The sequence below is a fragment of the Corvus moneduloides genome, chromosome 9, assembly GCF_009650955.1.
Source record: "Corvus moneduloides isolate bCorMon1 chromosome 9, bCorMon1.pri, whole genome shotgun sequence".
Lineage (NCBI taxonomy): Eukaryota > Metazoa > Chordata > Aves > Passeriformes > Corvidae > Corvus > Corvus moneduloides.
In genome coordinates, this window is record NC_045484.1 from 20,745,195 (window position 1) to 20,760,183 (window position 14,989).

The window sequence follows — 14,989 nt, forward strand, 5'->3', positions numbered from 1 at the left end:
TGGCATACCTAAATAAAATTGAAGGTGGAAAAATATTAGCAGGTCCTGGAGTATTAAGTAAGAAAACTATATCCACTGTTGAACAACATAGAAGTGTACAAATAATGTTGCCAGCAGATGACCAGTTGATCAACTGCTCTACACAACTGCTGTTCATGTCAATGCTTTGTGTGCCTTAATTTTTTGGAAACTGTTTACAAAGCATCACAGAGATCCCAATCATTTTTTCAAATATGTTCTCTTGGATGATTGCTACCATTTAACCCCAAAACAGGTGGTAACTGCTATTTATGGGTAGTGATGAGTAGGTGAGTAAACATCTTGCTGCTATATGTTGAGGTAATTTCTGCCTAGACAATTTCATATTAAGATTTGGAAAAAAGGAGAAACAAAAGTTTTAAGACAGAAACTTCATAGATTTTTATAGAAGTTAGTCCCTCATATTCCTCAAACTTGAGGTAGCCACTGTTTGAATTGGTTTTTCTCTGTTCTTTTTTTTTTTTTCTGGATGCTTTTTCAACTTCCACTTAGTGCCACTAAGTGGTGCTTCACATAATCAGTTTAATGGATAGTTGATTATTTACTTATTAGCAGTTAAATATGTTTTTAAAAATAGTAATAATTTAAAATATCTTATGAATAGTCTTCGAAACATAGTTAATTATGGTTGTGATATCATGTAGCTTTTCCACATCTATGCTACTTTCTATTATAAAGCATACAAAGATTTGAAAAGAGTTCATTACAGGAACTGATAAGGGTAAATTGTTCAGTCTTATTCTGAATGTCATGGTTCAGGACTGCATTAAACAACACGCTGCTTGAAGAGTGCAGGAACATGCTGAGATTGGTGTTCAACTCACCACTAGCTAATAGAAATTCAGAAAAAAAGCTGATGCTGAGTTTGACAAGTTAATTTCAAAGTCATGTCTGCTAATGATCCTGTTTCTCCCATTTAAAACTTGAGGGGTTTTTTTTAGGACTTACTTCCTTTTCGTATGTTGCTGAGTAAAATGGACAGCTCTAGACATTTTTCAGTAATTCTTGCTTCTTACACCCTAGGTGGACATTACATAGCTTATTGTCGCAACAATTTAAATAATTTGTGGTATGAATTTGATGACCAGAGTGTCACAGAAGTATCAGAATCCACAGTGCAAAATGCAGAAGCCTATGTTCTCTTCTACAGGTAAGACGTTAAAAGTACAATCATATCCCTATAAGTCATGTATGTAAATTACTTTTTAAGCAGTTGGCCAGCTTTCAGAATTAGCTGCCCCATGAGAATTATAATGGAAGAATTTGACCAACGAGAAAAGCTTGTGCTGGAGAAAAACTTAATTCTTCAATTATGTCCTTAACACTTGCTCTGTCAGAGCTAAAGCATTTATATTAAAATGAAAATGGAATCTGTGTAGTAGGAGAACTTTAAGCAACAGTTAAGAACTAGATATCTTATTTTCAATTAGAGGAAGGGAATTCTGCACACAAGGAGGTTTTGCACACAGAAGGTTTTTTAACTGAGATCTAACTGGAATTGTGCAAAGTCTTTATCAGAGGGGATGAAGGACTGCAGAGGTTTTACTGTGTTATAATTTCATCCATTGTGTTATACATTTTATTATACATTTAATTTAATACAATTGATAGGCTAGTCTCTTCCTGAGAATTGAAATGAAAGGTGAGACGTCATGTTATTGTCATCTTCAGTCTAGGGAACTGTTGTACTTGAGATAATAAAAGCAACTCAGTGTTCAGATTTTAAACTTCTGGTACTAAGATCAAATTTCCACTGAAAGTTAGCTGCAAAATACATCGTGTCAGAGTTGCATAAAAAAGAGATGTGTTCTGAGAATGTTTTAACATTTAACATGGACACTCCCACCTGCCACTGTTCAAGCTGAGCCCATGAATCTGACTTAGTAGGCCTTTTAAAAGGAATTTGGAAGTCCTGCTTTATTGCCAAGAAAGAGCACTAGATCTTTGATTGTGGGGGAACATATTCAAATAAATAATAAAAGAATAAGAATAGCGTTCATAAAATATGGCTTTAAAAAAGAATATATCCACAAAAGACTAGTACTGGTTTGGAGAAGAGATTCTGTTGTATCTAAACCAGGAGAGCAGAGTTACTTCCAGTTGTACAATGAGAAAAGTAGGAGGATACAGGAAAAGTAGGGGAATTAGCTGATGTATTTACTGTGTAACCTTACTTGTGAAGGTAAGGAAGGAACATCTGTCCAAGAAGCACAGCTTGCAAAGCTTTATCTCAAATGCTGCAGAGAGGAAATGAGCAGATGGGCGCAGCCCTTTGGTGCTTTACCACCTCTGCAGCATAATCAGCTTCTGTCTTGCAGCCCAACCGCTTGCTTTCTTAGGCTGTGTAAACTGGGAAGTGCAGACAAGGCCCAGGTAATTTACTTGAAGGCAGAGTTTTCTTTTCACAAAATAAGTTATCTGCACTGTACGCAAGGATCTGTATTTGTTTAATGATTTCTATTCTGTAATAGAAAGAGCAGTGAAGAAGCACAGAGAGAGAGACGGAGAATATCAGGGCTGCTGAATATGATGGAACCAAGTCTTCTGCAGTTCTATGTTTCCAGGCAGTGGTTAAATAAATTCAAGACTTTTGCAGAGCCAGGACCAATTTCAAATAATGACTTTCTCTGTATGCATGGAGGTGAGACTCTAACTGTGAATCATTTGAAAATAATTAGTCAACTTCTATCTATAACAGTGGTGTATACTTGTTTTAATTAAAGGAATTTGATTATACTAGGTTCATGTTATAACTTGTTAGGTAAATTATAACGTCTAAGTAAACTCTTTCTTATTTTAGTAGCTGACTAATTAAAAATGATACTGTGTGAAGTTATCCTATTTTTTTTCTTTTCTCTGCACATTTGATTTTGTTCATAAACTGTCTTCATTCTTAAAGGGGAACAATTCCTCTTATCTGCTTGCTTCTTAAACATGTATATTCACATTTTAAAAAATCCTGTCACTATATCATCATCCTTAATACTTTCATCTGCAAATTGAATGTTTTTCTCTGCTGTTGACTGTAAGCAGTGAGAAGGTTTGAAAACTGCTTCAGAAGAAATTGATCTGATACAGAGTATCCAGTGCCTAACAGTGTGAAAATCAAGTAGTAGTTTTGTGTACTTGGTATAGGAGCACAAAAATTTTACCTTGTGCTATATGTTAATAAAAATACGAGCATTACAGTAAGCAAAATATATTTGGGGAAATACCCATATTTGAGTGCTGACATTCCAAGAAATCATTACTATGTGGTACTTACTTTCTAATAAAAAATACAGTTGTATTAGATTACAAGATAGAGGTGCTGCCCCTGTTGCAGAACCAAAATTTTAACACAGGACTATTGTGTCCCTGTAGCAATCTGCAGAGTACCTGTGAGCCCCTTGGCTTTCCCTCTGCAGGGCTACAGCAGATAACTCTTGATGTACGAGTGCCCAAGTACTGGATTTTCCCTGTTCCCAAGAATTCCTGCATAGTCCACTGTTGCTTACCATGTGCTTCAACTCAACACTGTTAATTCTGCAAGCCCCTCCATTTTTGCCTTCCTCAAAATTTCTCTGCTTTCAAGTATTCATGTTGTTTGAAATAATTCCAAATGGTCTGCAGCAAATAAGTGAATTTTGAATAGACAGTTTGTTAATGTGTTTACATGCATAATCAAAATATTTAATCATCCTGACATTTTAACTGGATGCCATAGGAAGCTTTTTGACATCAGTATCTAAAATGGATTCTAGCCCTTTAGTTTTAGCCATTCATTTTAGCTTTTTATAAGCTTTTCAGGCTCACAGAAGTCATTTTAGTCAGAGAAGACTAAAATTAGAGTGGTGTCTCTAAATACAGTGATAGATTATACTGAGGTAAAACTTGTTTCATATAATTTCTCTGAATTCATTGAAAGGTTCCATTTTTTATTTATTTAGGGACTTCTAACATAGTGTCCTCCCCCCACTAAAATCCACAAGTCTTTTTTTATTGTTTGAGGTTTTTGTTGCTTCTGCAGGTGTTCCTCCACACAAAGCTAACTTCATAGAGGACCTAGTTGTAATGCTACCTCAAAATATATGGGATAATCTGTATAGCAGGTAAGTTTTAAACTGTAAGTGGAAAAAATCCAGTGATAAAATTTGAGAGCCAAGCAGCAACATCAGACTTTAGAATTAGTGGCTCAGGAAAAAGACAGCCCTCTGGGCACACAGCTGAGTGAAGGGATTGCAAACAGCTGATTTTTATCATTTTCTTGTGCAAAGTAAAAGACTGCATAGAGTAGTGTGTTATTGGGGTAATGTTTCAATATTAAACCAATAAACATGTATGGTATGTATGAAATAACACAAAGTAGGTCAGCAAAAGTACACTTTGCAAGAGTTTTTTGAAAGAGCTCTCTGTATCAGCTTCCTGTTCTCTTGTTGGCTGGAGACAGCTTTTCTTTTATGTTGGCTTTGAATCCATAGCCTCAGCTGCCAGTACTGCTTCAAAATTACTTATATCTGAGTGTTCTGTGTTACTGCCCCACACTTTAATGTCGGTCAGGTTTGAGTGCTTGCTTATAAAGGAGGAATTCTTACAAACTATGCCTTGTTCTAAAGTAACAAAAAGCTGCAGAAGAGCTTTGCTGATGGCTTTGAACCCTCTGTACTGCACTTCCATTAAATATTTTAGCTGGTAATTTCCTGCCACCTAAACAATACATCTAAGGGTTTAAGGCGTTTTTTATTGATGTTTTAAAATTTTGGTGCACACAAGTGAAAAATAAAAGCAATGCTATTTCCAGTTTATTTCTCTTTTCCTATATGTATTGGATTTTTCTTCCATTATCCATTTTCTGTATGCAAAAATGTCCTCAGAAGGAGTGCCCCTGCAGACTTCCATGGATACAGTTTCACACAAGGAAAATGTGAGGGAAGGGTCAAGAATAACCTATTAAGAGCAAAACAATAAATGAGTTTAGAGGCTGGAGTCAGGGAGGTAGCAAAACTGATGAAGAGTCTCCAGTGGGATGGAGGAACACATTTAAGACAGAACTGGCTGGAATGTTTCCGTAGGCTGTTTCTTAAAGGTCTTTGATAAAATCACACCTGGTGTATATATAACAATATTTGCTCACTGACATGTTCTAACCGTAGTAACTCCTTCTGAAGTCTGAGATGCAGCAGAATTTGAGGTGGTTTGTACTGACATGAGGCAATCAGAACTTGCAAGATGGTCTTAGGATGGAGTACAGAATATTACTAGGAAAATAAATGGTGGCTTTTCTGGATCATTGTGACTGGCACATGTCAGCCTTCTGTTCATACTTGCCATGTCTACAGGTGCATGGTCTTTTTACATTATATTTTCCACAAGGCTGATTGTTTCGGTTTTTTACTTTTACTGCAGATATGGGGGAGGACCAGCTGTGAACCATCTGTATGTTTGTCACACCTGCCAAATAGAGTCTGAAAGAATTGAAAAAAGAAGGAAAAATGAATTGGAAATGTTTATACGGGTAAAAAAGTAAACACTTATCCATTCTGGTACTGCACGACACTTGATATTCATTACTAGACCCAAGGGATTACCAGAATTGCACAGGGGATTCCTGTAACAAATCTACTTTATTAAATATCTCTATACCTATATACCACGCCATCTTTCCTAATGGCAGCAATAATGTTCTTGTGAAATCCCAGATATCTGTTTACATGAAAATGTACTTAGAGAATATTTTTAATATGTTTCTTAAGTTGCTTTTTTGTAATATCAAAACAGTGCAGCCACATGAGCAGTTGTTCTTTATACACTGCCAGTGGTCTGTTCTGTGCATTCTGATAAGGTTTAAGTGCAATAATACTGTGCCAAGAAAAATTTAATGATAATCATTAGTTCTAATTTTTTAAAAAGGCATTAGAAACATAAACAAATGTAAGTGAAGTAAATATGTTAGTATTGTAATGGATATGTATAATTAATATCAAGAAGCCACTGTATTCAACCTGGGTTAGAGGATCATATGCTCGAGTCTGAATGGTAAATTAACTAGTGGTAATGATTTTGAAGTTCTTAAACCAAAAATGTGTTTTGAAGTTTTCAGTGAAAATAAATGCAGAGACATTGGATTCCCATTTCTGCTATCTCAACCCATGAAAGGGAGAAAAATAGAACTGACTCTGTTTTTTCAGTTCTGTGTGTTCTTTAATCACACTTCAGAGATTGTCAGCTTTTCCATGTTTTTTGAAAATTTTAGGAATTTTCTTTACTCGGGGTTGCCACTGGTTAGTAGTTATTAATAACAACATTGAGTCAACCTCATTTGCTTTAGCAGTCAGTATCTTTGCAGTAAAAATGGTGATTATATGTGCACTGCTGTGCAAGTATTGTTACTGGTTAGGACACAGAAAATTCTGTTATCCTCTATAAAGATGGCTTTAGGGAATGATGGCAAAATTTAGTCTATATGAAACCTTAAGAAGTTGTGTTGATGTGTTAGGTTTATGACTTAAAAGGGAAAGTATAGCTCTGTTATTACAGAGCTAAAAAGATAATGGTTTTAAAGGTTTAAGTGACTTTTTGCTTGTTTCTTAATAACTTTGTAAAAAGATCCGTAAGTCATGAAAAGTCCCAATGTATTAGTTCACTGTGCCTTGCTTGGAACTGTGCTACCATCTGCTCAAAATACTAGGGGAAAAACAAACACAGATGAAGATACAGTTCATCACACAAAAAACTTTCCCTAAAATTATGGAGAAAAATTTTCAAAACACTATTTTATTTTACAAAAATAAGATCTCTGCTTTTTTGCTTGAAAGTTCAGCCTTCACAGTAATTAGCCATTCATGTGATGAGTGAGCACTTGTGCTTCAGAAGAACTTGTTGCTGTTTTCAGGAAATACAAATAATTTCTCAACTAAATAGTAAATCAGCTTTTAATATGAAGGCTACCACTGCATCAGAATCTCACCTTGGGTATTCACCAGGTGTTCACTGTTCTTATGGTCAGAGGTTCTTTAAAATGTTCTGTTACAGTGTAATGTTTTGGTGTTAATTATTACAGTGGTTAAAAGAATTCAGTAGTTTAAAGAAATAAAAGAGCAGAAAACCACAGATTTTTTTTCCCCTTGTAGCTTAATAGAGCATTCCAAGAAGAAGAATCTCCATCAACATTTTACTGCATCAGCATGCACTGGTTCAGAGAATGGGAAGGATTTGTAAAGGGTAAAGACAGTGGTAAGTTCTGCCCCATTTCAAAATATATGTAATCTTTTGTTGTATTGTTGTTTAAGTTTCTGGTTTGGTAGAAGACTGTAGGCAGATAGCAAAGACAGCGAAAGCTCTTAAACATCTAAGACACAGGTTTTGTAGGTTACAAGTACATCCAGGATACAGAATGTAGTAAAATAATTCACAGCAATGGGGTAATGGGATAGTGTTGGAAAGAATGTTGCTTGTTTGCAGGATGTTTGCTGTTAGCAGCAGCAGAAAAATTGGATCTACATACAAGGGGGGATGGATTTTTGTTGTGCAAACTGATAGATGATGCTGCAGCTTCTGGAGGAAAGGTGACCTCATCACAATCTAAACTCAGCTAGCTCAGTAACAACTGTACTAATGTCAGTTAGGTGACTTCAGATGCCTCTAAAGTTTTGAAATGGAAACTGATAAAATGTTCTGCAGTCTTGTCAGAGTCTGCTCTAGGACAACTTTGGTAAGGATATGAATTAGGATTAATTTATGTTTTGAGTTGCTTCAAGATTTAACTGTAATCATGAATGCTTTGGAAAATTTGCTCTTAATTAAAAATGTGATTAGTTTTTACCCACTTAGAATGTACTGTTAAGCAGTACAAGAACAAGTGGTAAACAAATGAGCTGTTTCTCCTTCCATTTGGAAATAGAACCTCCAACCTGCTGTTTGTTTTCAGCTCTCCCAATTTTAATAATTTTTCTGTTGCACTAGATCCTCCCGGCCCCATTGATAATGCCAAGATTGCAGTAACAAAATGTGGCAGTGCTGTGCTAAAACAAGGTAGGTGTACAACATTGCTGCAGCTTTGTGCCTCTTATGCATTTGCTGAAGTTTGGAACTTTTTTTTTTTAAATTTATTTATTGTTACCGTAAAATGAATGGCAGTTTCTAATGAATCTGTGTTGTGCCCATTTTTGGGGAATCGTTTTATTCTTAAGAAGAAGAATTAGTATCTGTAATAGACTAATCCAAGTGCAGTTGAGAGTGTAGGAGGGGCAGAGTAACTTGAAAATGGTGAAAGTGTGCTTTGGCTTTGTATCACATGGTTTGATGGGGGTTTTCTGAACAAAATTGGGAGACTGTTCTATATCTGTATGTAGTTATTTGGCTCTTGAAATCTAATTTGAATAGAAAAACATCTTCTCACAGAGGAAGAAAACCATTGTAAATAAAATCTTGCTCATTTTTCTGCAAGTCATTTGAAACTGTACATTGCACATTGAAGTTTTTGCAAAGATATAGATTTCTTTGTTATTCTTCCCAGTTAAACGCTAAATACCATTTATTTGGAATTCATAGGTACAGAGAAAAACATTCTTATATGACCTGCTTTATGAAGGCTTTAGACTTTCTAGGAAGCTTTAAATTCATTGCAGCTCAGCCTAAAAGAAGGATTTGTGTCATTAAGATTAACATTTATTTAACTGGTTTTTTTCCCAGTTTTGCTTAATGCCTCAGCTTACAGTGGATGCAGCAATAAACCTACCATAAACCTCACCAATTGTAGAATGCCAAGAATTTATTTTTTAAAAAATTAGTTTTGGCACTCGAGTTTTTTAGTGAGTTTTAATGATTTAAGTGCTGATGATATAATTAAAGTACAAGGTATAAAGCCTGATAAAATAAAAAAATCACTTTAGAATCAGTAATTGATAGCAAATGATCCAGTTGTTGGTTTACTTTCAGCTATGTTGATACAAATTAGAACTTAGGTAGAAATAAAGATTAATAGGATGTGGAAAATTTGTCTCTTAAGTCATAAGAGGTGGGAACGCACTAGATAGTGTCCAGAATTACATATTTCTGTGATCCAGTGGTCCTGATTCCAGTGCCTTAGTTCACTGTGCCTGTTCAGTTTAACCTGACTGGCTGGAATCTGGATAAGGGAGTGAAGATCCACTCCTGTGCCTACAGAGATGGAGTTGTTTCTCGAGAGCCTAAACGTAAAAGAGTGAAACTGAGGCATAACATCATTAGTACTGGCATGGGTTCTGCATGATGACTTCCAGATGAAGCTTTGCATAGTTGAGTTAGTGTAGGTAAACAAATGTGCAGCTCTTTGTACCCTTCCCCTGTGGAAATTCTTAACTGGTAAAGCACAACAGTAGGCACCACTGCAGCAGGTGATGAAGACAGAAAAGTAGAGGAGGTAACGGGAGAAATCTCCTGCTTATGATGCCAACTTCCTTTTTTTTAAGTATGAGGGTGCTGAAACAAGGCTTGACAAGACAAATTAATAATGTCTAGTAAGGATATCAGGGGAAACTTGCTGTAGGGTAGGGTTTTGATTTGCTTAAAGAAGAGGAGGCTTATTCTGGTAGAACAGAAATGTGACCTCTCTGCATGGGTTAATGTGAAGAAGTCACTCAGTATCAGACAGGATCCTTGTATTGAAACCTAGAGGAGATGTGCTGATGCATTTTGTCTTTGCCACTGTAAAAAGTTGTGGAAAATCAGAAATGCTTGTTGGATGCTGACTTGAGACAGGAGACATACCTCTAGCCAGAGCAATGGAATCATAAGCAAAGACTTCAATCAGTGAACAAAATCAGGCTGATCCATCAGTGCTACAGGAGCATTACTGGAGCTGTTATTATCCTAATAATAGTCCTTTCTCTCTAGGAATTTCATTGTGGTTCTCATACTTTTATTCTTTACTATCAATATTAATTTCTCTGATGAAACAAGAATCTTGATTCCTTGAACTTTACTGTGTAATTGATGTGACTGCATGTTCTTATAATAATATGAATCACTGTTTTCTGAGTACCAAGAGCTACTGGCTGTCAGCTTGATTGGTAGATATTAGATAAGATGTTTATCATTTTCATGTGTTTTCTGCAAGTACTGCATAATTTAGACCAGGTAGTTGTAAGAATCAAGAAATACAAAACTAACACAAAACAGATAATTTGGTTTGGCAGCTGATGCAAGATAAAGCAAAAATGAAGCTTATGGTGTTAAATTTGAATCTGAATTCTTACAGTTTTAAATTTTAATCTGGATTCATTTTTTTCTTTTTGTATCTGTTACGGACTTAAATCAAGAAAGAATTATTCTAAATACTAATTACATTTTTTAAATTTTTCAGGAGCAGATTCTGGACAAATATCAGAAGAAACATGGAATTTTCTTCAGTCAATCTATGGTGGAGGTCCAGAGATTATACTCAGACCACCTGTTCCTCCAGTAGAACCTGATACATTGCAAACAGAAGAGAAGATTGAATTAGAAACTCATGGTCTGTAGCTATTGAGAAAAAGATGAACTTGTAAGGAATCCATCTTCCTTACAAAATGCCCAAAACACATTCCTAAAACTTTTATTCTCTTATGTCTGTTGGAGGCACAGCTCACTGGGCATTACATTAACTACAGAATAGTAAGTTGAAATATGTATTGCAATTTGTTCAAATAGTGGCTGTTTCTCTGTTTTGGAAGGCATGTGGTTTGTACATTTTGAAATGTTTCATCAATGGGAAAAATGTAATTTCTGAATTTTTTGCTATTAGACAAAATCCTATTATATCCTTAGACTTGAAAAACAGGGACAAATTTTAGAGATGTTCAGTAACCCTTCCAATTCCTGATTGGGCTTCTGATATCTACAAATTTTTGCCTGTCTTAATTGTACAGTCTTGACAAGCTTAGGTATGTGAGGAGTATATTTTAAATGGACTGTAATCAAAGCTAAAGAAAAAGGATTTTCATTTCCTAAATGCTCAGGAAAAAAATTGTCTCTTACTTTGCACTGTAAGTATATGAAATGGGTAGTATATAACATCCAAATACTTACTGTATTTGAGTGGATCAAACATTAGTGTAGACTGAATAATGTTTTAGTCAGCAAATGTCATAACTTATTACTACTAAATTTTACATCTTATTATAATCTTCTGTAACTCTATAAACCTGGCTAGTGTCTTTAATAGTATATGTGGCAAAAAGATTTAGTCTTCTCTAGGGTAACATTTGAGAGCATGAAGTGTGAAATGTAAAATTATTATGGACATGAGTGATATAAATTTCAGAAAATTGAATTGTCTGGTCTCTTGAATTATATTCATTAGCATTTGAAGGATTTTATTGTATTGTTAAAAATTTTCATTGGCATGATGACCTTTAATGTCAGAAACTGGATAAAATGTATATATTGCAAACCTTTATTGAATTATTCATATTGGAATGCAGAATGGCACTTGCTCATGTTTTTGCCTGATATTGTTACCAAATAAGCAGCATTATTCAAGACTGGATCAATAAAAAAAACCAAAATTAACTGTGGAATAGGTGGGGGGATCTTTCCTAAATGTTTTTCATTTATTATATAAATAGAAAAACTTTTGAAGTAATGCTGTGGTAGTGCTCTCACACCCATACAATTATATGTTTTTGATCATTTTAAGTTTAGACAGTTCTAACTCCAAAGTAAGAAAACGGTGACATAACATTCCTCTGGATAATTTTATATGTGGTTTAAAAACATATTGGTTTGTAGGACTTCAAGTTATTCTAGTTAAAAAGCCACCTGTAACAACCCTAGAAAAAGTGTCCTCTAACCATAAGTATCTGTTTATGTGATTTTATGTTAGTAGATAAAGCAACTTAAAGATATCACATTAGCCCTGTAATGCATCAAGTGCTTACTACAGACTTGTCTTACTGATTAAGGTAAAGTTAACTTGCTTATGAACTGTCATTAGTAACTTCCTGATGTTGGCCTGTGAACTACTGTCTTATTTAAAGTTGGGGTTTTTTTGCTAAAGTTTTCTAGTTTTCTTTGATTTAAGGTTAACATACTAAAGCTAAAGATCAATGAATAGAAGAATTTTTCCTACGTGATGTTCTTAACTGGAAACTTGGGAGGTATTTCCTTGGTTAAAGCACTGTACAGGGATCAAGTTTACGAATTTATTCAATGTGTTCATTAGTAGTCTGGATGGTAGAACAGACTGGCCCTGTAAAATTTGCAAGAGAAAAATGGATTGAATGTTAGGGGCATCAGATTGTCAGGGAATGAAGTAGTTCTGTGCCAAGTATTCTGGGTATTATAGCAGATCAGACTAAGAGTTAAAACCCAGTGATACCAAAACAAAACCTGTTGTGGGTAATAGTAACAAAAGCATCAGATGTGAGGCACAGGAGGTAATTATTCTGCTCTACTTGGTGCTGTGCTTGTTGTGAGATCTCGTCTGTACTGTTCCCAATTTTGAATGCTATATGATGATAAATACAAGTTGAGGTTATTTTAGGGAAAAGCAACAAGACTCAGTGTTGAAAAATAAGTTGTTTTCTCGCTTAAAATAATGCTGAAAATGCAAGACTTCCAATATGTAAATAATTGCTGGATAATACTGAACAATTTTTTCCGAGACAAGCAAAGATATTTGCCTCAGCTTTAGCAGTGGGGACTTGTGCTTGTGCTGGGTTTAGGAAGCTTATTTCAGAAATCTAGAAGTCTTCTAGTTAGTCTTTTCTGCTGGGTGTCTGGGAATCCATAGTCAATCTGTGATGCACACAGATCAGTAAGGAGACACTTTACACCATCAGTTTGTGAAATGCCTTTGTCACTGTGGAAAAAGGCATCTTCACACTGGAACTGATTGTCATGCTTAGAAAAAAACAAACCCCTGAGTTTGCAGAGATAAATAGATGTGTTTTAAGACTGTTCCATAGGGGATGACTGTCTTGCTTTTAGCCTTTTGAGAGCTCTGCAGGGGATATTATGTCACAGAAATTGAAGTAGTCTTTTAAAGGAAGGCAGTGTGGGAGAGCTCCAGATGGATGGCTTGTGTATGCTGGAGGGAAGGCAGTAATTCAGAGAGTAGGTAAAGGAGAGGCCTTTGCTGTGAAAAGCTGTCATGATTTGTAGCAAAGAAAGAATGCATCTCAGGAAGGGCCTGTGGAAATTATTTTTTTCCATAAGCCTTTCACCAGACTATTTGGATTCTTTGTTCATTTGTTTCCAGTTGAGGAAACACAGCAATGTGTTTGGTTGCCAGAGAAACTGTTGCTTCAAGAAGGGAAGAATCCAGTGGACTTCTTGTTGTAGGCCTGGAAATCTAGATATGAGCTGTTAAAGGCCTGCAGTTCAGTCTGGTAACTTTAATCCTCTCTTCTGGGAAAAACTGTATGGGGGTGTCAGGGACTTAGCCAGCTCAAAGCTTGATTCCTCTAAATTTCTGAAGGTTTTTTGCAAGTAATATAACTAATTGTTCATCTGAACACCCAGCATCAAGGAGAGTGCTTCAGATACTGTGTAATGTAGCTGAACAGTATCACTGGAGGGAAAAAGAAAAGCGGAGAGCTACTGAAGTACTCAGTAGTAAAATAATGCAGTTTTATAATGTGTTTCAGAGGTGAGAGCTAAATAGTCTGGATACTTGTGGAGGGCTGTGAGCGCTTGCAGAGGGCTCTTGTGCCAAGGGCTCACAGCCCTCCACGGATACTCAATGAAGCAAATGAAACTGACCTGCTTGTTAGCTGTAAAATTATCTCATGTTCTACTTCTACTGACTTAAAGGCCAGTCTCTTCCTGTGCTGTCACTACAACATCCGGAAAAGAAGGAAGTTCTGAAGACAATTTTGTGATACAGATTCATCATTTAAACTGAGGAGTCCAGAAAGCTGTTTCTGAAAGTATCATCTAAGTTTGTCCTGTGTATAGGGATACATATGTACATATATACTTATGTATATTAATATAAGTATATTATACTTGTACATATATATTTATATACATAGACATGTATTTTATATATGTATGTAAAAATGTACATAATCTACATCTCCAGTATCTTACTTGACCTATGGCTAGCAGCACTACAATAATGATTTTGGGGTTTATGCTGGAACAGTGACCTTGAGTAGCTACATTTGATAAAGGTTGTTTGGTTTTTTTTAAATAGATAAATGAAACTCAGTGTACTGCTGTAATGGGTGTCAGCCTTCCCATCAGTAATGGCCTGTTTCAAGATAAGATAAAAAAGCATAAAGTGTTAGAAATGTGTTTGGCTATATTACAGTGTGGATGAAGAGGTTTTCATTTGTGGAACAAAAGTTCAATATGCCCACAGTTCAATAGTCCTGAATTTTTCTTATGAAATTTGTGTAATTTGATGTGCTATGCTAATGCATTATTTAAGAATTCTCCTTCTCAGATTCAAAACTTACATAGTGACTGGCTTTTTCCAGCACTACATATCCTACTTCTCCTAAAAGGACTAAAGTCAGTAAGTTTCTTTCATATTAGTATTACAGGCATTTATTTATAATGATACGGCTAACATTTGACTTTTTTTTTTTTTTTTTTGAGTATCCTGTTATTTATAATATAAGTTCATTTGAAAAAGCAAGCCTGGGATTTGTAAATTTTACTGGAAAACTTACATATTTTCTGCTTGAAAGGACCAAGTGCTTTCCTCATTTGCCGTACAACTATTTTATACTGAGCTAAGAAAATTCTTTCATTTATTCCTTTTGAATTCCCATTATACATCTGGCTTAGTGCAGTCTAAGCAGTTTTCTCACTGAAAACCTTTCAGTCTTCATTTTGCTCAGGAAATGAGTAAAACAACTAGGCTTTCTCATTCTTCCTAACAGATGGCTTTTCTGGCTTCCCTCTATACTTAAGCCATCTAGAGCTGACAGTTAATAGGAGGAAGCAAAATAAGACTTCTGGGTTTCTGAAGTGTCACGAAGACAAATCACTTTCAGTATTA

At 35.4% G+C, this 14,989-nt stretch overlaps 1 protein-coding gene across 3 annotated transcripts in view; it reads left to right on the forward strand.

Moving 5' to 3' along the window:
- The window catches only part of USP33 (ubiquitin specific peptidase 33), a 38,944-nt gene extending 26,911 nt beyond the window's left edge, over positions 1 to 12,033 (forward strand). For all 3 annotated transcript variants that reach the window (XM_032118487.1, XM_032118488.1, XM_032118489.1), the window contains exons 18-24: positions 1,063 to 1,189; positions 2,511 to 2,680; positions 4,049 to 4,130; positions 5,425 to 5,533; positions 7,149 to 7,251; positions 7,981 to 8,049; positions 10,361 to 12,033. In XM_032118487.1, the coding sequence (XP_031974378.1) occupies positions 1,063 to 1,189; positions 2,511 to 2,680; positions 4,049 to 4,130; positions 5,425 to 5,533; positions 7,149 to 7,251; positions 7,981 to 8,049; positions 10,361 to 10,518 (818 nt within the window). In that variant the 3' untranslated portion in view covers positions 10,519 to 12,033. The remainder of the gene's footprint in view (positions 1 to 1,062; positions 1,190 to 2,510; positions 2,681 to 4,048; positions 4,131 to 5,424; positions 5,534 to 7,148; positions 7,252 to 7,980; positions 8,050 to 10,360) is intronic.
- Positions 12,034 to 14,989: the final 2,956 nt, after the last annotated feature.